Here is a 26,616-nt window from a genome sequence, read left to right on the forward strand (position 1 = left end):
CATGGGGGTGGAATTTGATTTGAAGGAAACCTTACTATTTATCTTTTCATCCAAATGGTCTGGCAGCTCATCACAACCTTGACAGATATCTTGTGATTGCCATCTACTAGATACTACCAAATCACATTAACTCGTGATGGCCTAGAGCAGTGTTGTCCAAACTTGGCCACTTTAAGATGAGTGGACTTCAACTCCCAGAATTCCCCAGCCAGAATTCCCCAGTTGAAGTCCACTCATCTTAAAGTGGCCATGTTTGGACAACACTGGCCTAGAGTATAAATAAAACCAAAAATAAATAAAATCCAATTTAAAATCTAAAAAACAAGCAACAATATCAACAGGATAATAAAATATCAGTAGCTATAACCTTGAGATCAACCTTAATCTATAGGGAAGCAAATCATAACTTCAAGATCCCATCAAAGAGTTCCATTTTAGCTTCCTTCTAGAAGGTTGCAGGAGTAGGTGCCATTAGGTCCCTGGGAGTAAGGCTGTGTTTCCCAAGGTGGGGGTCCTGAAGATATCTGGGAGCTGAGTCACATAGGACTTTTTAGGTTAAAACCAAGACTTTGAATGGTTCCCCAAATTGGAAAGGATGCAAAGCATTTAAAAGAAAATTCCTTCTGAGTGAGGCTCAGCTCTTGTTGAACACAGCGGAACATCCCTGTATGTTTATTGCCAATACAGAAATGGTTTGCCTTCTCCTAAGATGTTTTTCAATTTCCCAACCTAGCCTAGGCCTTCTTATTGCTTTCTCCATCCAAGTAACATCCAGGTCAGGCCCTGCTTGGTGGGAGTGGGGGGTGGGAATCAGCCAAGCTTGGCTAAATGCTGCCACCTATTGTGTCAGATCACCACACATATTTGGTAGGCTGTAGTGTGCTTGGTGGCTCATATAAGGGAGTGGTTTCTTTTCAAGGCTGGTAGATGAATATTAGAACACTCTTCACAATGTATTATATTTAGACGAAGTTTTATTTCACATTTACTCTGAAGCCATTATTTCATTCAGATCCTTAGATAAAAAAAGAGCTTCAACTATCTTCTCAAAATTTAGCATAATTATATAATTCGAAGAAAGGCATGTTTCAAAGCTACAAAGTCTTTACTAAAGCTTTACAGCATGACTGTAAGAGAATTTTGTAAAACAGCACAATTAAGCAGAAAATGATGTGATCTCCTTTTGCAGATGGAGAAACTGAGGCAAAAATTACTGTTAACAGAGGCAGGGGAAAATTACTCAGTTTGCTTTTCATTTTGCAAAGCAAAACTTCCTTTAGAAAGATTGCAAAAACAACCAACCTACAACTTACTGGAATTCCACGAGATGAAATTCTTTCTGTATATGCAAACTGGTGCACAGCCCAGGCCACCAAGTAAGTACTCATTGGGACAGATTTCATGAATGTCGTCTTTGTCCAGCCGTTAGATAATGAATCTGTTTTCTGGGGAATAAAAGTGTGGAAAAATTAAATCCCTGTGGTTACAAATGAAGCATTTCTGTAAAGTAAACAACTGTCTGTTATGATTCTTTTATGTACAGAATGAAATCAAGAAATGTGATCTTTTTCATTGTTAATCTTCTTGGAATTTGGACTACATCTAATTCAGTTTTCTGTATCTCTCTGTTGTTATCTAGTGATCCTCTGAATTTTGCATCTCATTTATGGTATGCCTTACCAAGATTATCCCTTTTTTGTTGCCAGAACATTGATGAGTAGAATTTTCCTGCATGATTGCTTTTACTAGCTTACAAGACTTTTTTTTTCCTTTTGAATATAATTTTTATTAAGAATTTTAATTACAGTACCAAAAACTAAACAAACTAAACTTAGAGAAAGGGAAGAGAATGGATGGAAAAAAGAAAAAGTGCAGGAAAAAAGAAAAAGAAAAGAAAAGAAATATATAAAGAAGTGACTTCCAACCTTCATCACAATAAGTATAAACAAATTTAATAATTATTCACTCCCTATAAAGTTAAACAGATATCTCTTCATCCCATATCCTACCCTTATCTATAAGCAAATCCATAAAACATCAGGTTTCAATCCTGGTGTCAGCAAAAAGTCCATAAAGATTTCCCAGAACATTGTAAAAAAAAAAAAAAGTCTTATTTTAACCTTGATCAAATAAACCAACTTTATATTCCTTTCTTTACTTTTAACAGTCTTAAACTTTAATTCAATCAAATATTGTTGTAGGATTTAATTTCTCTTCAATTCTTCTTTATCCCATCACACAGATTTTTTCAAAGCTTTAACAAGGCTCTTTCGTAGATCCAATAAGAAAACATTTTCCAGGTCATTTTCTTGGTTTATTGTTTGTATTTCCCTTTTAATTTTTAAAACTTCAGGCAGTTTCTTCTGTATATCCAGTAAAGTGTCCTTTTCCAAATCATTCTCTTGGCCTGTCATTTGTAGTTCCACATTCTGTACTTTCTCTCTCTTGCCAGATAAAATTTGTTCCACATCTATCATTCCTTCATTAACGTCTTTTAGACATAGTCTATCCACAGAAGCAAACATCATTACTGACAGCATTAATATTGTAGTTCTAATTTCTGGCTCCATTCTTCAAAGATCTCCTTTAATATTTCTGATGTAACATTTTGTGTGATTTTATAAGTCCCAGTATCAACTAACATCAAGAACAGGCTTATGTTTTTTTTCTTCTGTTTAAAACCTTTAGTCCTCTCTAGTGTTCAGTTACTCAAATCATCACTTATCATTTGTTATGGCTTGCAAAAGCCAGGATAGCCAAAATAAGTCTGTTTCCCTTGAGAAGTTGTTTATTTTTATAGTTAATTCCAAAATCTTATATTAAAATTCAACATTCTAAATTTATCTGGACCCTTAATCCATTTATAACTTTCTTAGATCAAAATCTTACTTAGCTTTTTGCTGTTTATTTCAAATTCTTTAAGTTCTTAAGCTTATAATTAATTTTTCTTTTGTTCAGAGTTGAAGATAAACTCACCCAATAAAGACTTTTCAAACTTGTCATTCCGAAGGTTCTAATAGCTTTAAGATGGCTAATAGACAGTTTCCAAAAGTAATTAGAAAGTGTATAGCTAACAAGAAATTAAATCAATTCTGTTCTTTACTTCACAGTAACTTCATTCCAAATGTTTTAAAATAAAGCTTCTATGTGCAAACCATAACTTTTTTGTTTCTAGAAATGAGTTATGGAGCCTAACTACAATTACCTAAGTATGCCTGCTGATAAGTAAATCCCATTGAGCTCAAATGGCTTTATTTCCAGGTAAGCAGTCATTCAAGGCATTAAAGTCAGCATCTGTTATATCAGTGTGATGATATTGGATAGATCTCTCTGTGTGTGAGAGAGAGACAGAGAGACAGAAAGAGAGAAAGAGGGAGAAATAATTCTCCCTCAATTCCCCATTCTTAGAAGACAATACCAGAAATACCCATTGATATTTAATGAGAAGGGAAAATGTGGGAGCTATATGGCAATAGCCAATTGGCCACAATGCAGCACATAACTCTGTGCACATGAGTATAATTGAAATAATAAAATTGAAATAAATAAACTACATATAATCAGTTATGCATTGGATCCTACCCTTTTACACTGTGGCATTTTCAAACACCATGCCATAAAAAGGAAATTGTGCCTTAGTACTAATATGAAAAAGATATTGTGTCATTCCTTTTTACTCTTTCCAACACAATGGAATGTTGGAAAGAAATTATGGAAAGGGGATTAGGACTCTCTCCATCAGTGTGACAATTCTCTGAAAACTGAACAGAAAGGGGCCAAATCTGGCAATGGGAAAGCCAAGAAAAGAAATATCAAGTCTGAAAATGGCCAGAGCCAGCTGGGGGATGCAAAGAAAAAAATGTTTTGGAAATGTTTTGTCCAAAACATCCCTCTACCTTGGGAGAGGTAGTTGGTAGTGGCTCAGAATGCTGCCATCTTTTCCACTCTAAGGCACCCTGGTCACATGAAGCAGAGTGAAAATATGTAGCCCACCCTCTACTTCTTAGTGTACAAGCACACACAGATGAAACAGAAGGGAAAGCATAAATCCTACATGGCATGGGACTGGGTTACCTGAGGGATAGTCTCACCCCCATTATATCCACCCGTCCCACCCGGTCAGGCAGGGAGGGTATGCTGCGGACCTCATTGATAAAAATGTCAACTGGCGGGGTCCAGAAAGAGAGCCTTCTCTGCTGTGGCCCCCGCCCTGTGGAATACTCTCCCCCAAGAGGTGAGGCAGGCCCCAACTCTCTTGTCCTTCCGGAAAGCAGTCAAGACCTGGCTCTGCCCACTGGCATGGGGCGCAAAAAAGGTCAGCCAACCCTGAGGGTGGCTAGCACCCTGAAGATTCTCCCATATGTTAATATCTTACTGACCATCAACATCTTGGAAGATATTATTTGTGTATGTGTTTGGTTTTTATTCTATTTTCATTGTATTTTATATTGTTTTTATTGTATTTTAATATTTTTTGCTGTTTTATTGTGAACCACCCAGAGTCAATTTATGTGAGATGGGCGGTATCTACATTTGAAATATAAATCAATAAATGCACATTAGAAAAGACACAACACATATGATTAGAACCATACATATACACACAAAGACAGCATGTATGCATGTATGCACATAGTCTGATTAGTTCCCTGGCAAAAGTATATAGATACACATAGATGAGTCAGATTGGGAAAGGGTGTCCTAACACATTGGCCCAAGTTGCAGGATATATTACCAGATTTACCAGGTTGTGTGTGTGTGTGTGTGTGTTTGTGTGTGTGTGTGTATAATCAAGGAACAATCAGAATACGTACCTGCACTGGCATGTTTGATAGGACTTCATAGTCACGTTCATGAGTAATAGATATCGTATATGTTGCTTTTTTGTCTGGTTCATCAAAGCAAGGAAATGATTTTCGTGCATCAGTTGGCTCATGGTCAGTGGCTGCTATGTATCTTTGGAAAAGAATGAAAATAATTGCATTAAATCATTATTCATGGATATTTGGAACAATTTCTTAGAAGAATGAGGACAATGCTTACTTATTTCATTTGAATAAAAAAGGATATCAGATTCTTATGCCACATATCTAAACAAGACAAAGAGTTAATTCTATAAAAGTAATATTACTAAGCTTTCAACAACATATTGACAGTAATAGTAGGAGGATGGATGGATGGATGGATGGATGGATGGATGGATGGATAGATAGATAGATAGATAGATAGATAGATAGATAGATAGATAGATAGATAGATAAACACATGTAACAAGCAAGATTGCAATAAAAAACCAGGTGCTTTGGCCTTCCAAGCCCTTTCAGCAAGTGTGTGTGTGTGCATGCACACGCGCACATGTGTGTCTTTGTCTTGAATAACCTGGAATATTGGATACAGCAGTTATTCTGGAAATCTACTGGAAAAGATTGATATGATGGTATTTCTTATATCAATTTATGTGCAGAGAATATAAATGACTGAGGTAAACTGTTATTAAAACTGTTTCCAAAGTTACATTAAATATCTTCACCCAGAGTTGAATTATGCTTTTCTTAACAGCATTGTGTACAGAGGTGGCAATTGATCGATGAGAAAATATGAGTGAATGTGTCTTTTCAATTAATTTAAAGTGTTGGTAATTTTTCAACCACATGTTTGCAAATACTGTCAACTGTATAAAAGCAGGGGAGGGTCCAAACAAATGTAGAAAAAATAATAAGAGGAAGAAAAAATAATAGATTGTAATTTCTCTGAAGCTTTATAAGTTTGCCTTGAAAGTCAATTTGCCAGTGTTCTAATGTCCTTGACTTGATCTCCAGTTCTTTAAATGCTTCACAGTTTAAAAACTGGTCTTGAAATTTGGAATAGGACATATAGCTAAGATTTTCAACATTTACTGATGAACGATAGCAACATGAACTATAGCTATTCAGTCCCAGCAAAGATGACCTGCTAGAAAGTGAACTAGAAATTGAATTTGGAATAGATAGCCAGAGTAAGGAAAGACAGGAAAATGTTGTGCCATTTCCAAAGTTAGAGTAATGCTGTAGACGTTGGAAAGTTCTTAACTAAAGACAATTTGTTTTGGAAAATGCTGATTGCTGTCCAAACCCTTATATAGTATTCTAGCCTTCCCATTTCATCCCAGCCTCTGAGACTGTGCTGGATATTAAAGAACCTGATACTCCACCATGTCTCTAACTCACGAGCAGCTGGCCTATGATGGTAATTACATTTGTTTGATGAAATCTTTGGTAATCAAGGATGCTATTTTCTTAATGATCTCTACCCCATGGACTCTAGTCCTTAGGAATCTTGATTCAGGACTTTCAGATTCAGTGATCTCATATTCCAAGGGGCAGAACTGATTAACTTGGGCTTTGGGGAAAATGTTAATGCCTAAGCTGGCTTTTCTCTAGATGTTATCCAAGTGAGTGTCCAAGTAGTGCTCTGCTGAGACTTTACAGTTAACAATAGATGAGTGCATTCCAACTTTCTAGTTAGCTTTTAGCCTTCCAATCGTCTCTCTGCTTTGCACTCACACAATGAAGAAAGCTGGGTTAAAATTCCCATGCTGTGTTGTTCTACTTCATCATCACAATTGTCTATGGTGCTTCTCCTGTTTTGGAAAGATAAACCTTTGAAAGGTCTCTCTACAGAGAGGCTCAGCACATGGTTAAAAAATACTACCTTTAAGGGACAATGTGAAAATAGGTTCTCCTCATGTCTCCTTCACATAGTAATCATCCAAGGGGTGGGATAAACTCCTTTTAGGGCTTCACAGGACAAAAACACAGGAGCTTTGTAAGCTTACAGCAATGCAGGCCTATGGGGTTGAGTGGCAACTGGAATGTTTAGCTCTTCCTGTGTTTACTCTCAGTCTGAATAAACTCAAATATCTAAAACTGCTGTAACCTTCTTCAAAAAACAAAGTTCAGCAAGTACTACCTCCTGGAATTTTTGTCACTCAAAATGTGGGAAAGCATAACAATATCATTAAAATAAAATAGCATCAATCTATACAAAATATCATTTTAAAAGCCAACAAGAAAACAACTCCTGTATATTATTATTTTAAAAATCCAAAAAAGTCAGGCAAGGATTTCCCCAAGTTCAACATCTTGTCTCCTTCTGTGATCACCTCATCTGAACTTTTCTACTAGTATTTTTTTATTCCCCTCTTCCTTTAGTCTATTAAGCTGAATCTGGTATTTGGATAAGTTTACAAGTTTTGTTACATATATGATTGAATTGATTTTCTAACTAACAGGATTGAGACCATGTTATGTTGTGGAGGGGAGGGTTAACCACCTTCTTTCATGCTTCTTTCTGTCTCAGTGAAAAATATCTTCTAAAACTGCTATCTTGAAAGAAACCTCCATTCATGTTAATGGAAGTTTTTTTCTCAGATAACAGAAGCTTCCTTTCTAGAATGGAGGAGTTTTGTTAGGAGGACTAGACTGTGAAGGGAGAGGATTAACAGCCTTTCATCATATTTTGATCCCAGCCCTGTTTATCAACATGTCCCCTAGCAACTCTAACGCCTACAATGAGAGGAAAAAGCAGCCACATCAATGGCATTCTCATATTTATCATCACGTCTGTGTTGGTCACAGAGTTTTGAAAATAAACATATTACAATAAATATGTACTAATAAGCATGTAACTTTAAAAAATCAAGCTATCTGGGATAAAATGAAAAAAAGAATACAGTAGATACATTGTTATCATACAGAAGAACGGAAAGGGGAAAGAAGGGAAGATTCTGCTGGAAAACAATGACAGAAGGGAAGGATTTTTAAACTATTGCAAAAAAAAAAAAGCATGTAAAGAAAATATTGAAATTGAAATTCAAAATAGAATTTCAGATTGAAAATGTTTAATAATACTTAAATTTACTCTCTGCATCAGATTAAGGAAGAAAGAGAAGGGATCCTACAGTCAGATGTTAGTGAATTCATTAAAGACATTTAAAGCAATCTAAGTTTAGGTCCAAATCCATATTCTACAAAACACAGAGGCATTAGAGCAAGAAATACTATAGATTACTTTCAAAATGTATAATATGCCATAAAATTCTAGTCTTTTCTAAAAGACCTATCTTGTCCTTGTAGATTATACTGTAACATCTGAGCTCTAATAATGGGAAACATAAGGTGAGACTCGCACAAATACATTCTGAATATTATTAGCATACATCTGTAACTACATTCAGCTGTTGTTCCCAAAATAAACACAACCAAAGCAATGATAAATTATTACTACCTTTTTATTTTTATTTTTACCAAAGTCTGTTTTTCAGTCAAACTGTGATCCCAATATAGTATGCAATTCAGGATCCGCATATGGACATGTACCGACTATATATTTTATATCTAAGTCTATATTCAAAAATCCAAAGTGGTATGTTTCACATGGTCTAATATTCTAAAGGAATAACCATTTATACCCCCTTTTTTAGACTAAATTGGATGAAATTTCAGCAATAGCCACTAAAGAGAGGGCAGAACCTGTCAAATTACAAATAGGTGTACCAGTTTTCATGCTAGATGATCTTCTGTTTCAAAGTTTGTTTACTTTTTTTTAAAAAGAACTGCTAATAATAAGTTATTGCTTGGCAGAACTGGATGACATTTGTAGGCAAAATGGATGCTTCTGTAGAGATCAAGACTGCCAAGATTTTAAACAAATTTTTAGAGTGTTTTATGTAAGAACCACCCTTACAGCTCCCCCTCCCCCCAGACACACAAATTGCACTTATTCCAATTTATTTCTTTAAAACAAAATCCAACATGTTGGCAGTCACCTCCATGCAAAAATAAACTTTCACAAGTTTCAGCTAAAAGGCATCCTTGACAGAGCGAACGGATGATTCATGCTTTGTGGTTTTAAATCACATGAAGGCCTTTCCCATCTTGATCTATGTACATGTAGGTGGCCATTTACAATAGCTTGCAAATAGGAGATAATATGGCAGTGTGGTGCAATCAGACCGCAGCTCGCATATATAGTCCTGCTCCATACATTTAGTATGGAGGAAGCCCCTCAAAAACTTTCATCTCTGAAGAGATCTGCTTGTAGAACTGAATACATACGTACATTCATACATACATTATATATACACATATATAGCTCTTCTCTTTCAGGGTAAGCAATATTATGCAGAATGCAAAAAAGGAGTATGAAACAGTAAGTCCAAGAAAGCATAAGATAAGGAAAAGAAAATTAACCATAAGTAAAACATGTTTACGTCAACACCATTCACTATATCTCTCCAGACCTTTCTATCCTTGGAAATCATGTTGCTTCCATCACATCATTTACTTCATCTATTGCTTCTGCTTTCTACACTTGTCAGCAATCGCTTTCTGAAGATCTCACCAATTCTATCTAACCAATACACCACCCATCCTTCTTGACTCTACCTATTCTTATTTTATCACACACATTCCTTAAATAACTCATCCCCTTTGCATTCAACTTCTATAGTTTTTATTCCATATCCCCAAACGAGCAGCACATTCTTATACATAGCCATTTTCACTTCTTTTGACAAACATTCATTTTTCACAGCAGATCACATGCTACCCATTACTTTTCAACCAGTATTTACATGACTTAAAAATTCTCCCTTTGTTTTTGCATATTCAAGAAACATTCAGCCAGGGTACACAAATTCATGTACTTGCTCTCATTTTTTACCATATGTGTAAATTGCAATTGTTCATTCCATTTTTCCCTATTACACACGTAATGGTCTTTGAAACATTAATTTTTATATTCACATTCCTCATTACATAAATAACATTTATCTAACATTTAGCTTCTCAGCAACAACAAAGCATTATATGCAAAACATACACACACACACACACACACACATCCCTGGACAATATATGTCTAATACTACCGCATTCTTTATACATTTATCCATCAATGAATTAAACAACTAGTGGGATATCACATTACTTTGCTTACTCCCTGCTCAATGTTGGACCATTCCTAAGCATTCCATTAATTCTCATGCATGCTTTACTTATATCACGTACCATATTTATTATATTTAGCAACAAACCAATTCTCAACTCCATATTTCTGCAAAATTTTCTATAATTCCAGCCTATCTACTTTATCATATTCTTTCTCTGAATCAACAAATTTGCAATAAACTTTCTTTCTCATATTTTTAAGTTTTTCAGTGACCTGCTGAAGAGCAAAAATCTGGTCCATTATATCTCCTGACTAAAATGAAGCTGCACCAGACTTGCCAAATTTGGCTCACTGTCACCTTTTGGAAACTTTCAGTCATAATTCTTCCAATCAGTTTCATGGGAACACTTAATACACTAATCCCCTGTTGTGTTTACATTCTGTCTTGGTACTTCTCCCTTTATATAGGGCAACAATGAACACTATGCTAGTCTCGCACAGATGTAGTACTTACAAACAGGTTAAACTAGTCACAGCCATTCCATAAGCAAGTCATTCCTCTAGTAACATTATTTATACTTGCAATGTTACAATTCCTCATCATTGTCCCAGCACTGATAACTTCTTTTCCGTCATTTTTGTAGATGCTAACATTCATACCATTGATTTCCATTCCATGTAAATTTCTATCCATATCTCTGCTCCTTTCACAATTTCCTCACTTCAGTTTTATCTAAAATAATTTAATCACTTTTGTTTTTAATTCCATTCATTCTGCTGGAAGCTCTTTAAGTCCAGTTCATCCACTTCTGAAAAAAATATTTCCATCAAAATTATTCTGCATTTTCCTTCTTCTAATCTTAACTGTGCTTTGCTTTCTTTCAGTATATTCTTCATAACTTTATTTTTCTCTCTATTCACATTATACAATATCTTTCTCTCATCCTTATTTATACAGCAATTGTTCTCCTATATGAAATTTTCCCTCACCCGCAGCCTTTTTTACTTCATCATTCCAAAAAGCATTATTTTTCATACTTCTTATTAGCATAATTCCACACACTTTTGTGGCACTTTGTAATATAATTATTTTCATTCTGTTTCAAGTAACTTCCATGTCCTTGTCACCGATCTTTTATCACAAACCATCACATTAATCATGCTTTATTCCTTGCCACGTGTACATATGAATAGATTGAAAACAATACTGAAAACGAACAGATATTTTAAATATGGAAGAAATATATATGGATGTACATTCATTTCAATCCCCAAGTAGCTACATTTAAGTAGCTAAGTAGTATCTACTAGCTGGTTTGGGGAACACCTAAACTACTCCTCCCAAATAATATTGTTCAGGCATTTCCTATCCTACAACTCCTAGGATCCCCAGCAAGCAGATAATGGGAGCTGTAGCCTCAGTACATATGATGGATGCTAGGTTAGGGAAGGCTGATACAGACAAAATTAGAAGTTATGTTCCAAAGTACCCATTAGTACATACCAAAATGTGGTGAAAGCGTGTTTTTACATTATTTAACTTTCCTAAGTGTATGACAGCTTTGTTAGAGAGAGTAAAAGGATGCTTTACTGGTGTTATTACTAAGTACACATCCCTTAATGGTTTTGAAAGGAAGACTAAGATCAACAAATGGCTAACTTGCCTTTCAAGTCCTTTTCATCTACTTAGCAGATTACCATAAAACAGATGTTCCCTCTTCTACTGTCTCTTAATAGTCCATTAATTCTCACATGGAGCAGGGCCTTGGCAACACATCACTGAGTGTGTATATTGGGAGCAATCCTGCTTTTTTTTTTTTTAGTTAACAGTCTGCATAACCTATTCTGTGTTCACAATCCTGACTCACATTTTAATTTATCTTTTCTTGCTCTATGTCTCTTCTTGCAGTCATAGAGTTAATAGTTTCTTCTGATTTCCAAACCTCTGTCTGTTGCACAAAAGAAATACTGGTTTATGGCTTGTATATGGAAATTGAAAGAGTTCATGGATAGAACTAGACAGTGCTAACTGACTGTTTTGTAGACTTATAGAACTATCAAGACTACAACTTAACGCATTTCCATAGTACAACTGCCTTCAGTCTTCAATCACCCAAAAACAGAAGACAATCCACAACAGGGACTTTGGAGACCCTGTAGTACCACATGACCTACATCAGGGTTCCTCAACCTCAGCAACTTTAAGATGGGTGGACTTCAACTCCTATAATTCCCCAGCCAGCATGGCTGGCTGGGGAATTCTGGGAGTTGAAGTCCACCCATCTTAAAGTTGCTGAGGTTGAGGAACCCTGACCTACATAATTTTCAGCCTCACGTGTTCTTCTGAATGCCATAAAAGTTCCTTTTCTTAAGAAAAACTTCATCTATAAGCATCTCAGTGCAAACAAGTCAACCAAGACAATACATATTGTGTATACTTGAATCAGGCTTTGGAAAACTAACACTTTGTTTCTGATTGTTCCAGGCTTTGGATGTGAAGTATGACTATATCAGTACTAATGTTGCATCACTAATCCACTCGCTTTCTTATTTTACAATTCTGACTATGTGTGGGAATGAAGGACGAGCTTTTCCTCAGGCTACAATTCTCACTATTGCAAGCCACACATCCAAGTAACACTGGGTGATGAGAGCTGTACTCAGCCATCTGGAGACTACAAGATTGGGAAAGGCTGGACCTGGCCTGGAAGAATTCCAAACCTTTGGCTGAACACTTATTGCACTTTCTCTGGAAGCAAGTAACATTCACTGTGATGAAACACATTTACAATTAAACAATAGGTTGTAAGATTTTTGGAAACAAGTGTTCTCTAGGCTATAGCTGTAGACTTCCACAGGCAATGCAGTGTATTATGAAAGCCTGCAAGATAGAATTCTGTTCCCTGCAGGAAACTTGCAGCCACAGGGTCCTTAACATATGGCTGTCCGGCTTTTGCTTAAATATGTCCTTCCTGGAGTACTCTATTCCATCATGCAACAACTCTTGTTTGAAATTTTTCTAATGTTGCAATTTCCACTCATTAATTGTTGCTCAGCCCTCTGGAGCAACAAAAAGTGAATCTGTTTCAAAATCTGAGAATTTCTCAAAGCTTTAAGGACTTGAGTATACAGGCTGAGATGTTGAGATTTCCCACAACTTGAAATCTTGTGTCACATGCAGCTGACACCCCCACTCCCAAAATCCTGTTTCAAAACAGCTCCATTTTGAAGCTGTTGTGATTAGGAGGATGAGAGGCAACAAGCAGATTCTTATCTAGCCTTCCACTGATAAATTTCTACATATTTAATGGTAGTCAGTTCTTAATAAGGATGCTGCCATGTTATTACCAAACAATTATACATCAAGAGACTTTACAGACAACAAAATTAAAGAAGTCATGCATTAAAAAAAAAAAAAAGCAAGCTTTCCTGGATGTATTTTCTACAAAAACTAGGCCATATTGTAAGTGAAATTCAATAGTGAATTTCACTTACAATATCATATAATTTAAACTACCAGACATACCTTTCCTGACTTGGAACATTCTGTCCAACATTATAAAAGCAAGATAAAGAATAGATATATGATTAGAATTTTATACAACAAAAGCACAAGAAATATGCGCTTATTTTGTCACCTTTGTATTCTGTAAATATGTGGTAAATTGGTAAGCAAAAATAAACCATACTCCCAAAACAACCATCTCAATGTTGTAGCTGTCATTACCCCATTATCACTTTTCTTAATATTCATTAAATTTATATGAAAGACCACAGCTCTGTGGTGAGAAAAGGGAAGATGTAAGATGGAGAGAAAGAGAGAAAATCCCTGTGCAGAAATTAATAGTGTAGATATGTTAAAAGAGAAATTTACTTGGTCTTTCCATTCTCCACATAGCTTGTTCTATAAAATCCAACCAGGGAACCATTCAAATAGCCTTTGAACTTCATACTCAGTGAATAGTTGCTAGGATGTAAGTCTTCTTCTGCCTCTATTACCACATATTCCTGTGGTTCATATCCAAAACAACTCTTTACAGCAATGACCTGGTCTGCGGCATTCCAGAGCTCAGGCATTTCCATGATCTTCATTTCTCTCAGGTGAAGCCACAAATGCCTGGTTGTCTGTTCTTCCAACCTGATGGAGATCTTTACCGTTCCGGTGTACACCTCAGCTTCCATCTCAGGAGTCAAGTCTAAGTCGTAATGAATTGGGTGAACATAGCGGGGCAGCCTGAAATTTGTCCAGGCTCCATTTTCATTATTTTTGGCATTGCAAAACTCTCTGCTCCCTGAAGCAGAGGTTGTTTGTGATGTTGGATGTGTGGGTGGTTTTGTTGACACCTGCCCATTGTCTTCTGGAGGATGGCAGGCCTCTGGCTTTAATCCTAAACCTAATCCAAGTCCCAAAATTAAGCCCACAGCAATTACCACTCCACAAATAATGGCCACGTGCTTGCCTCTCATGCAATACATTTTGGATGATTTATCTTCGATATCCATTCCCAGCATCTCCCACTACGCTTACCAAACTTAAACTTAAAACAGACACATTAAGCAACAGTGCTGTAGCTTGCTTGCTCTCTTCTCGCTCTTTGGCTGAACGGACTCCGCTGTATTAAGTATGTTGTCTCTTCCTCTTTCCTTCTCATCTGCTTTTCCTTTTGTCTGCCTCTCTCCTCTCTCCCTCCCCTTAGTTCCCTTTCAGACACTCAGTTAATAAAAAGGAAGTTTGATTTTTTCCAAAGGAAAATGACTGGTAAAGCAGGAATCATTTCAAGAAAGAAGAAAGAGGAAATGCATACAGAAGAACATTGTAGCTGCTGCTATTTGCCTTATAAGCAGCAGAGCCCCACCCCCAACTCCTCCTGCTCTGGTCAGAGTTAAATATAAAACAGTGCTGTGTTAATCAGCAGTTGGAGATGATCAAATGCCAAAGCTCACTCAGCAGCTTTCCAAAAGACAGTTCACTGCTAGAGAGGTGTAGCTGATCAAAAAACCTCAACCTTTGTCACTACCTTTACTTCCTCATCCAGTTTCTTTTATGAGCATGGATCTCCTTGGACTTCCACCTCAGATATTTGTGAAAGAAAATCCATGTTCTTGATTTAAAAAAAAAAAGTTGCTTTCCACTCCTTAAAAAACACAATTCCCCTTTCTATCTGTGTTTTCCCATTCCAAGTTGAAAAGCTTTCTTTCAGTTTTTCTGTACTTGGTTATTCCATGTGGTTATAGAAAGAACACTAAACTGTAAATGCAGTGTCTTCCTTCTTTTCCTTTCTCTGTCTGTTTCAGACAGTAAACACTGGCTTTTTTTTTCTACACACAGAAAGCCAAATGTAATCCCCAAGAATCCACTCTAATTTGCATACCAGGCAAACAGGCGGCAGTGGACATACACATCTGATTTAGCTATTTCTGGTTCACTCTGCTTGTTCAAATAGATAATTGGGATACTTAAAGCAAATACTTGATTTCTGTGGGCTAGTTTGCATGTTACAAATATCAAAGCAAATGCATGAAAAATACATTTGACATTCAGATGGTGCTGATCCTATATATGAATAATTCTTGCAATTTTTGAAAAACTATGCATTTCCAAGATCCTATTCTTACATTCCAAAGAATGTGCCAAGAATAATCTCGGGGGGAGGAGCAGTGTTGCACATTTAGGCCCATCGTCTCATGTTGAGAAGCAATGTCTGAACCAGAAAGTTTTGCATGAATATGGATCTGAAGGTTTGTTGCTAAATGAAATAATTTTGAAACTGTATATCACTGCTCATAAATAGTAATTTTGTAGAAAGATGTCAAGTTCAACAGTACTATGTAGAGGTTTTGTCAACTACAGTATTGTTCTCTTACGGGTTAATTAAGAGGTAGAGTTTGACAAGTGGTGCCTAAACTTTTACATACAACAGTGTATGAAGGAAAAGTGAATGGGTTGACAGCAAGAAGTCTGAGAAAGTTAGTGGGGGATGATTAGATCCTGAAAAATAGACATAAGAGAAGCTTAATGAATAAAAGGCACTAAATGAAGCTGTGTATAGACATGGTAGAAGAAAGGATAATTTTCAAGGTCTGGTTAAGAAATACAGTTAATAGGGTTGGTGTAAGGCAGTTTCAGCTCTGCTTCCTTTTCATTTTCTTATATCACGCCTTCAATTTCTTTGCCTTATTGTTTTGTACTCCTTTTTTGCCCTAATTAAAACAGTGCTTACTTTGACAGGGAATAGCATGAGATAGATAGATAGATAGATAGATAGATAGATAGATAGATAGATAGATAGATAGATAGATAGATAGATGAACTTAGCTGCATACTATTGTACTGAGAATCAGTTTAAACTGAGTATACCTTTAAGCTCAGGTAAACAAGGATAAGACTATAACTTATTAATGTGGAGTGGAAAAAAGCAATATATTGTATAGTAAAAAACAAAACCTAAACAAGAATAAGCATCTCAACACTCCTAAGAACAAGCTATCAAAATATGGGTAAAGTTTGGGTTCTCTAGTCATAAAGTGCCCTATAATGATTCTTCAAACTGAAGAAAAATTGCCAACATTGTGAAAATGTGCACCAAAAAGAAGGAATGAGATTTGCGTTGAATATTTTTAAGTTAAAAAATAGCAAATGTTTAAAGCTGAAGCTACTTTGAACTTGAGACTGATATCTAAGCCATCCCTTCCCATTCCTTCCCCCTCTCTTTTGACTGGTAATGTTTATGCTGATGCAACCACACTACGTAATATTGTAATAAAATAATAATTTTATAAAGATTGAGTAGCAGGCAGGAGAAGTAGACAGACGCTGGCTTGACTTTGGGTTTTGGGGTGGCAATGCATTGAGCTTGGTGCTGCTCCCAAACCCACATGTACTATATGCCCCAGAGGCACTATCTCATTCGTTCAATTTCCAATATGCAGAGGACATTATGTGAATTGCTATGCATTCATAAGAATGAACAAACCGTAGAGTTGTAAATGTTGGAAACTGTAGGCAAATGTATTTTTATCTTGCCTAACCATAGAACTATAGGAAAATCCTGCACTGTATATAGAAAAAGTGTCTCATCTTGGTGCCAGTCCAATGACAATTGCTAACTTTTTAGAGATTACATTTTTTATGAATGACCAACTGTCATATGGGCAGCTAATTGACAAGGTCATATTTTGCTCACATTCTGATATTTGTTTGCCAAACTGGGGAATCATGATCTGGTACAAACTTGTCTAAATATTAAGGACATTCTTATATATTTTAATCCTTTTCTTTTTCTTGACATTCTTTTAATCCTTGGTTCAAGAAATATAAAGCAGTAATGGCATCAGTGAAGTTTGCAAACCAGGATATAAATAGTTCGTGTCTATAACTTTACCTATTTAATGAGTTTTTATTTTCATTTTGTGGTTTTCATGGTATGTAACAATAATCTGGAGGGGAAAATATAGATTAAAAAAAACTAATTACAAGAATCACATACTAGCATCTATAGCACAGAGTGTACTCAAGAATGCATTAAAACTGTCTTCTCCAACCTGGTTCCCTCCAAATATACTGGGCCACACTGCCTTGGAATCCTAGGTAATTTAGCCTTGACACTTCTGGAGAACCCCAAGCTGGGGAAGGTGGCTTTATCGTACAGGAGGAGAAATGATTGAATCCTTTGCTCTCTGCAGACTCTTTGGACCTACGATTTTGGAAGCAAAAGTTCAAGTGCAGCTGATGGTGAACAATTCAGAGCAGAGAGTCCTACAACAAACAAGACACAAGGACCTGAATAGTACAGACAAGTCATTCACTTGTCTCTCATCTTGCTCTGTCATTTTGCCATTAGAATGGACTTCAGTGGCAGATCAGAATCTTGTTTCCCTTTTCTTAGACTGCTCCAAATAGAGAGAAAGGAGTGAGAAGAATAAAGTGAGATGAAAGTGAAGCAAGCTGCTATTATGCAAGCATACAGAATAATGTAAGTCCTTAAAAACTACTTATGATGCCAAAGTCCATTCAATCACCTTAGTAATTGTGCTAAATTAGTCTAATGGTTGAGAATCTTAGAAGCTGAGCATCACGTCTACTGACTCAACACAAGTACTGAGCAAACTATTACTTTTCCTCACACTTCTTTTTCTTAAAGATTTTCAGCTCATCATGGGTATTAACTAGTGAAAGCAAGAAGGTGGAAAATGGCACATATAAAATTAGAATGTCATATTTATTAATTCACAAGAAAGGTATTTCCATTGGTGGATATAACCTTTGGCACTTAGTAATCAGAAAAATCATTCATATACTTTATCTTAGTAGTTGTTACAATTGCTCTGTAAAAAATTGCCCTGTTCTTTGTACTCTAATGCTGGAAAAAAAGAAAACATATTTAAGACATTTCTCTTAATATTTAGCTGGATTTCCCATTCCCTGGTTCTCTTGTCATCAAATTCAATATTCTAAAGAATTTAATAAACCTAAGTCTTACTGTGTCTTTTCTGTGAAGAATTCACACCCATCACTTTGACCGCCATCAATCTGGGATAGAAAAAAGGCTACTTGTATTTCTGTGTATTTAAATAATTTGTAAATGTGTCCATTTCAAAATGCCACATTTGTCTGTGAATCTGAGCATCAAGCAAACAAATAAAGGAACCCAATTACAAGCAACAAATAAACAGAAATGGTCAAGGAAGTATGCTGTATCCTCAGGCACAGTGAAGGAAAAACAGAATAACAACCATAATTTGAAATCAGGTACTGAGCCCACTTATTCTAAGCAAATAACTAAAGAATGACTAAAGAATAACAATAGTTCAGAAACAATTTGTTATGAAAATTTGGTAAGCCAGAAAAGTTTCAAATTGTCCAAACTTGGAATTGTCCCAGTTTTGTTCATGGGGGGCGGTCGGGGGGGGGGGAGAAACAGAATTAGAGCTCAAAATTCAAGTGTTATGGTAGAGAAGTAATACATCTGTACTTGCATTAGGTAGATGAGCTGAATTCTTTATTCCGTAATGGCAATTTTCTGGTTCTATTATCTTACCATCTAATTTGGCTGCTGGACTTCTCATTTCGTATGACAGGCAAGGAGCCTTTTACCTGTGCAGAATATTTTGGGTGCTTTCTTTATGCACTCTCAGACTTGAGAGCTACTGGGCCTTATACTAGAAGACTCCCTCTGCCCTCCCAGGGAGTTTCTATAGTTTTGAGAGATGTTATAATTGCTACTGGCAATAGGAGACACTATGTGAACCATTTTATCCTAATTGGGACTTGTCAGGCACAGGTAATCTCCTTATGCTCAAACCCTTTAGAGTTCATTCCAATAAATATGACATCAGTTGCACAGAGCCTTTTAGTAGTCAGTAGCAATCATAGCACAGGGATGTTCTGCCTGCAAACTAACAAATCTTTTATATGGCTGAACTTCAGAGCACAGATGAAAACTACTTATTTATCTTTCTCCATCTAAGCTCATATGTAGAAACCTATAATAAACTGAGAAACATTGAGCGACTCACAATGGCCCTGAGGCATTTATGGTATCAAGATGACTAGAAGGATTGTGTGGGCAAAGTAAGAGTAGTCCTATGTGCAATGATGTCCCTGCATCAGAAACAAAGAAGCAATTATATCAGCAACAGCTACACCCACTCCAGAACGTCTTTCTGTGAAAATGACATTCATGGTGAAGCAACTGCTGTAGAAGGCTTGTGCTTCATAGACTAGAAGACATCCAACTGCTCCTTCAATTATTTGGCATATATTTTGAGATTTACTACACAATTATAGCAATATAAAAACCATTCATAATACTATTTCCCAAGACACTACCCCAAGTGGTGGTGGTGGGATTTACATTCAAATTAGGTCAGCCCTAATTACATTGAACATTATTGTAGAAGGTTTTTTAGGCCTGTCTAGAAAAATATGCAATGGCGTTCCACTCTATACCAGCTCCTTTGGAGGCTTCATCCAAGTAAAATTAACTTGTCAAGAACAGACTGATAGATGCAAATGTGTATTTGTAAGCAGAACTGCATATGCAATATAATAATAGGATATTTTTGGTCTTTGAAGCTGTAATGTTGTTGATTCCTTGATGGCTCCCTTGTCACATATGAACAAATACAAAAGTCTCAAAATATATTTTCCTCTGTTTCATTCTAACCTCAAACAGGAAGAAGAATGTAGTATTTTCCATAGCTCTGAACTGCAGTGAATTTGCAACTGCATTTGTACTGCCAGGAGGCAGAATGACAATATAACCTTTCCCTTGACTGATGTTTAAAGGGAACACGAGCTGTTGGAAGTAGTCAGACTCAGAAGTAAACATGAAGAATAAGCAGGGCAAATCCCAGCCAACATAGCTGAAATTTTGACACAGTTTCTGATTATGACAAATTTATACTGCAACTCTGTAAATAATTTCGTTTGTGTGTGCCTTCAAGTCAGTTTTAACATCTGGTAAGCACATGGAGAAGTCCATACAGTTCTCTTACCAACATTTTTGATAGTGGTTTGCCATTGCCCTCTTTTTAAGGCTAAGAGAGAGTGACTGGCCCGAAGTCATCCAGCTGGCTTCCATGCCTAAGGCAGAACTAGAATATGGGTTTCCACACTCCTAGATTAATGGCTTAACCATTTGGCCAAACTGACTCTCCTGAGCACATATATTCAGAAATAAATCCTATTAGGTTCAATGGGGCTTGCTTCCCAATAGAAATGTGAGTCTCAGTCCAAATATAGTCTGTGTCAGTGATGTAAAATTTACATATCCTGTTTTTGAAATTGTTGCAGTTATTTTTAACTTCTGAGGAAGCCTTTACTGTTGTTTGCAATATTCCCTAATATATTGAGTTTTATATGGAACTCTGTGGGTGGCAGCATCTGATTAGCCTTCTCTGGGCTTAGAACTTTAGTCAGGCATGGATAATATTTGGATGGGATTTCTCCAGGGAATATAAAGGTAAACTGGGAAATCACAAAAACACCCCAAACAAATCATTTTTGTATTGCTGCCAAGAAACCTATGGGAACATGTCCAAGAATTCACCAAGAACTGAGCTCAGCTTGAAGAAAACTTTACCTTACCTCTGATTTATAAGTTTTGAAAGTATATTCATGTGTGCTTTTTTAAATGTAACTTTTCTCAGATGTAGACTCATTTTTGGTCTCATCTTTCTCAAATAAATGTTTAAATATTGAGGGAAGATTATTTTATGTTGAGATTGTTTGCTGCCTAGAGTATTCAGGAAGAGATAGCATACAGGTAAAGCAAAATAAATAAACACTTTGGGGGAGGGCATAGATTTATAGATTTATGACAGGAGAGTGGTAGACATTGCTGTCTGTCCAGAATATGGTAGAATCCATTCTGAAAGATTGTATCAATTTGATCTCACTGAAATCCATGGCAAATTTCTTTTATACCTGTCCTTTCAAGTAAGTATTAATGAATTACAATCTTAGTGGAATAATGACAGGAAACTCAAACACATACATACACTTTCATTTATTTTTAAAAAAAATGATTTATGATTAACTCCTTCCAGTCAGAGTTAGGAAAGAATGCAATTGGGTCAAAATCCATAAGCCTTAGAAAGGTAGAAGAATATGACTCTTGACTTATTATAAGAATAGTTCATGTATCAGCCCTACTTGAATAAAGCAATCCTAACAAATTTTTAGGGAAAGACTTCATCGATAGGTGATAAACTCAAAATTCCACTCTTTCCAGAATCTGAATTGTGTCTGTGATTGGTTTTGTTACATCCCTCTAAGCCATGGCTTATTTAGTTATGATTTGCTGAATAAACCACAACTGGTTGGGCTAGTACAGCATATTAAACAAAAACCAAATGAACTGTATTATGGTTTTGCATGCTATATGAACCAGGCCTGCCTGTGTATGTGCATGTTTGACATAAATACATCTTAACCACTAGAAATGTTGAACCTGCTTATATACTCCAAAACATGCAAACTGAAAGGAATTCAGAGCTGCCATTTCCATGAACAAATAGCCAGTGCCGAAACTGGCTATTTCACCTTTCTCAAAAATTCAGGGAAACCTAAACATCTGTAAAAATGGAAAGGAAAAGTAGGATTGATTGCCCTGAAAAAATTAAGAGACGAAACCATTATTATAGCAAACGTTTGTCTGGCTCTGCATTTCCTACAGAAGAAAAAGCTGATCTCTTCATCTCAACTACTACCGCTGTCAAATGATCATTAATTCTTAGAATTGCCTAGGATGTAAGCATTGCTGACTTGAGGTTTACTTAAAAGGCCTTGTTTGCCATCATTTTCACTTGTAACCAATGTCCTTTTGGAAATGTGCACTTTGGAAATATGAAGTTTTCAGACTAAATGCATGAAATGAAAGCCAGTTGTAATTTTTCTCCTAGTTTTCAAATTGAAATGCTTGCAAATTGATTTATGCTGTAATTTGATCTTGACAATCTACTTTCCAACAGTCATGTTATGCCTGAAGAAGTTCACTGAATTAACAATGTAATGATTCAGCTTCATTGGACAATTAGTCCATCCGTTTTGTTTCCAGTGATGGCCAGCCAAGACGTTTTAGAGACAATTACAGAACACTTTTGACAACCACAGTAACCATGGCAGATTCTGCTATTCAGTAAGAGATTACATATGAACATGTAATATATAATTTAACTCTAAAAAGCAGTATGTTAATCCAACATGTGAAACAAGCAGGCACAAGCCTCCTAAAGAGTCTTTCAGAATTGTAGTGGTCTAAGATATGATAAGAGTTGTTAGATGTTTATTTTATTCAGCAACCACATCAAAGCATGAATCAAAGCATGGCAAATATTTATTTCAGTATTGTCTCCTACAGTGTAGGAACTGGGATAGGCTAGGAGTTGGCTGCTTGGAAAAGTAAATGTAGAGAATTCTTCAGTAGCTTCTGTCTGCAAAGACCTGTTAGGTTAGGTGGATACCCATGAAGGGAAGCTATGGATGGAGAACTTTTCAAGAATAGCTGGGGAAATTCTCACACTGTTATGTCAAGTGGAATGACTTTTTGCTGGAAAAAAAAAGCTAGATTATAAATATCTTTTAGAACTCATGTACTTATCATTCAGCAGTTGTGATAAAAATGTTGGATACATGCAGTACAAAGTGCTTAACAAAACCCGCCATCTGATACTTATATCTGGAAATAAACTCCACTGAACTCATTGGGGCTTACGTCTAATAAATATTTCTAGAAGTGTAATACAGGAGCCAGTCCACAAAAGCTGTGTGTACCACAAACTCAGGAGATGCATCCTACCTCTTCACAGACCCTTTGCTGATAATGCTACAACCATATAAGCTTTTCTGCCTGAAGTTTTGGCTGAATTGAATGCTGCAAGACTGGTGGAATTTCTTTCCACAGAATTGTAAAATGGCTTTTAAAAGAGATTTTAACAAAAATGTAAATATTACTGAGCATGACAGTTATATTCTGCTTTCTGTGACAATTGTTAAGGATGGTAGGTAGAAGCATATTGCTACTCTCATCTACTGTTTGTCCGCATTCCATATGGAGCTGAATGGCCATTGTGAACACAATGCTGGACTAAAGAGGTAAATACACACATACACACATGCACACATACACAGATAGACAGACAGACAGACAGACAGACTCCCCCTTGTGGCAAACCATCTAACTGCAGATGGCAGTTTCTCAATGAAGTACTTTCAAACCCAGGATTTCTGCCATCCGTAGACCCAGGCTGATGACTGGCTACTCCTGGACATGTTAAATAGCATCTTGCAGAAACACCTTGGTGTTCTTCAAAACCCGATCAATTTTCAATTTTGACTTAATTTTCAGAGCTGCTTTTTGTATTATCCTTTAGCTCTGCCTTGCTTTTCGTTGTCCATAGTTTCTGAGACTGCAATTCATTGTGCATTCCTCCGATCGTGCAGTCTTCTCTCTGGATTGTTATTTGCAGTGCCATTATGTAAAACTGTGATTATGAAATGGAAGCTGTTGTTGTTACTGTTATTATTGTTATTAGGACTGACAGATTTTATACAAAATGGAAGAAGTATTTATAAGGTACAATAATATCCGTTCCTGGTGGAACTACTGAATCTTGACAACACTAGGAATACCTTCCTGGGATCCATGGAAGATTTTGTACCAGGCTTTAGTTATGAGTTTTAGAAAGGAAAAAGTCCATCCTCATTTATTTTACTTTCCTTGCTTGATCTTGAAGTACCTTCTGTAATATAGAAAAACCTGTAGTATGTTAAAATACATAATACTTGGAATCATGCCTGTCTCTCCTCCAAGAAGAATTTTGTCTATTCTGAATGTTGGTGTCTTGTAAGCCCATGGCAGTCCATGGGGACTATAATTATGAGCTAAGTTTCTATAGTTTGCTCTGTGGATTTTAGTAAATTTAGGCTCCTCTAATCTTTTAATACAGCTTTATCCTGTTCATATTCTTGTTAATCCAACGGCTTTCACAGACCTGCCAATATTTTTTATCAGTTGTAACAGGTACAACTCAGGGTATAAAGGTATTGGCATTCTGAAATGGGGAAATAAAGTGGCTGAAGGGCAAATGAAGAGTTAAAAGGGAGATAACAAATGTGATGAAAGTTTTCAGCGATGCACATATTGCATCTACTGCTTTTCTTTTTTGGAATGTCCTTGCATCATACCTGTTCTTTCATTTTTGCCCAGCTCCTTTTCAATTTCCCAAACAAGAAGTTATATCAACTCTAGGAAAAGGCAATGAATCAGGTAAACAACTTCAGAGCAAAACACAAGAAACTCCAGGGATAATGGGATGAGGTGTCATCAATATGCAGATGATATCCAGTTATATATCTCCATCCCAGGTGATTTGAGTGATGCTGTGGCTACCCTTTTGCAGTGCCTGGAGGCTGTGGGGGTCTGGATGGGGAACAACAGGCTTCAGCTGAACCCTGGTAAGACGGAGTGGCTGTGGGCTGGGGGCGCTTCTGTATCCAGATGTTTACCATCTTTGGTTCTGGATGGGGTCGCACTACCCCAGATAGACCCAGTGCATAACCTGGGGGTCCTCCTGGACTCACAACTCCTGCTCAAAGAGCAGGTGGCAGTCATGGCCAGGAGGACCTTTGCTCAGCTACATGTTGTGCACCAGTTACGCCCTTTTCTGGATCAGGAGTCCCTTCAGTCAGTCACTCAGGCCCTAGTCATCTCCCATATAGACTATTGCAATGCACTCTACATGGGGCTACCCTTGAAAAGTATTCAGAAGCTTCAGCTGGTTCAAAATGCAGCCACGTGGGCAATTTTAGGTGCCCCAAGGATGGCACATGTTACACCATTACTACGTGAGCTGCATTGGGTCCCAGTTTGCTTCCGGGTCCAATTCAAGGTGTTGGTTATCACCTTTAAAGCCCTACATGGCATGGGACTGGGTTACCTGAGGGACTGTCTCACCCCCATTATATCTACCCGTTCCACCCGATCAGGCAGGGAGGGTATGCTGCAGACCCCATTGATGAAAGAATGTTGGCTGGCGGGGTCCAGAAAGAGAGTCTTCTCTGCCATGGCCCCCGCCCTGTGGAATATTCTCCCCCCAGAGGTGAGGCAGGCCCCAACTCTCTTGTCCTTCCGGAAAGCAGTCAAGACCTGGCTCTGCCAACTGGCATGGGGTGCAAAAAAGGGCAACCAACTCTGGGGGTGGCTAGCACCCTGAAGATGCTCCCGTATGTTAATATCTTACTGACTATCAACATCTTGGAAGATATCATTTTGTGATGGACTGGAATGGAGGAAGGGGGGTGAAAACGGTGCTCTCGTCTCCAGAGCAACGCTCTGGAGATAAGCAGAGAAAGCTGGCGCATCCCTAAACATTCCAGAAGATAGTAGAGAGTTGTGCCTGGGAACTACTGGTCAGTCTGAAAAGATTCTGTAAATAAGCGCTAGCTAATAAACCTTGCTGATTGAACCTACACGGTCTCCAGGAGTTCCTTGGGCTAGGCCTGACACATTTGTGTATGTGTTTGGTTTTATTCTGTTTTTACTATATTTTATATTGTTTTATTGTATTTTAATATTTATTGCTGTTTTATTGTGAACCGCCCAGAGTCATTTTTTGTGAGATGGGCAGTATCTAAATTTGAAATATAAATAAATAAATAATCCTTTCCCAACCTGGGGCCCTTGACTGTGTCGGACAAGGATGTTGGATGATGAACTATGAAGTAGTCTCATGCATCTGGAGGGCACCCAGAGGGAGTGCACTAATACAGGTAATGGTTAGGGCACTACCACCAAACACATAAGCCTCTCTACTCAACAACTTATCATATCCAGCATACCAAAAAAGAAAAAAAAAAGTATTGCTTTTTCTCAATCAACACCCAGGTCCCCTTAAACAATGGCTTTCCATTGCTTCAATGTAACATTTTTCTTCTTCCAGTGAAATTTGAGTAAATGAAGATTTATTGAGCTTGGGCCTCCCTAACTTGACATATATGCTTATGACAAACTACTGTATTAACTTTTACCATCCAATCCTTATGACAGAATAAAAAATGGAAGTCTCACCCATAGGCATCCGTGGTGGGGAGGGTGGTAAATGCAAGTTCCATCCCTTACGTACTTGCATGCACTGTCACAGGGTAAATATGAAAGAGTATAGTTCGTGTCATGATGTCATGAC

At 37.0% G+C, this 26,616-nt stretch overlaps 1 protein-coding gene across 1 annotated transcript in view; it reads right to left on the reverse strand.

Moving 5' to 3' along the window:
- ENPEP (glutamyl aminopeptidase) overlaps positions 1-14,758 on the reverse strand; it is a 52,035-nt gene extending 37,277 nt beyond the window's left edge. Inside the window, exons 1-3 of the mRNA XM_007425820.4 lie at positions 13,805-14,758; positions 4,815-4,956; positions 1,314-1,445 (exon numbers count right to left, since the gene is read on the reverse strand). Coding sequence (XP_007425882.1) covers positions 1,314-1,445; positions 4,815-4,956; positions 13,805-14,442 — 912 coding nt within the window. The 5' untranslated portion in view covers positions 14,443-14,758. The remainder of the gene's footprint in view (positions 1-1,313; positions 1,446-4,814; positions 4,957-13,804) is intronic.
- Between the last annotated feature and the right edge of the window lie 11,858 nt (positions 14,759-26,616).

The sequence above is a fragment of the Python bivittatus genome, unplaced genomic scaffold (genome assembly GCF_059951505.1).
Source record: "Python bivittatus isolate LINGU-HERP-01145 unplaced genomic scaffold, Pbiv_v1 ctg000070_np1212, whole genome shotgun sequence".
NCBI classification, from domain to species: Eukaryota; Metazoa; Chordata; class Lepidosauria; order Squamata; family Pythonidae; genus Python; species Python bivittatus.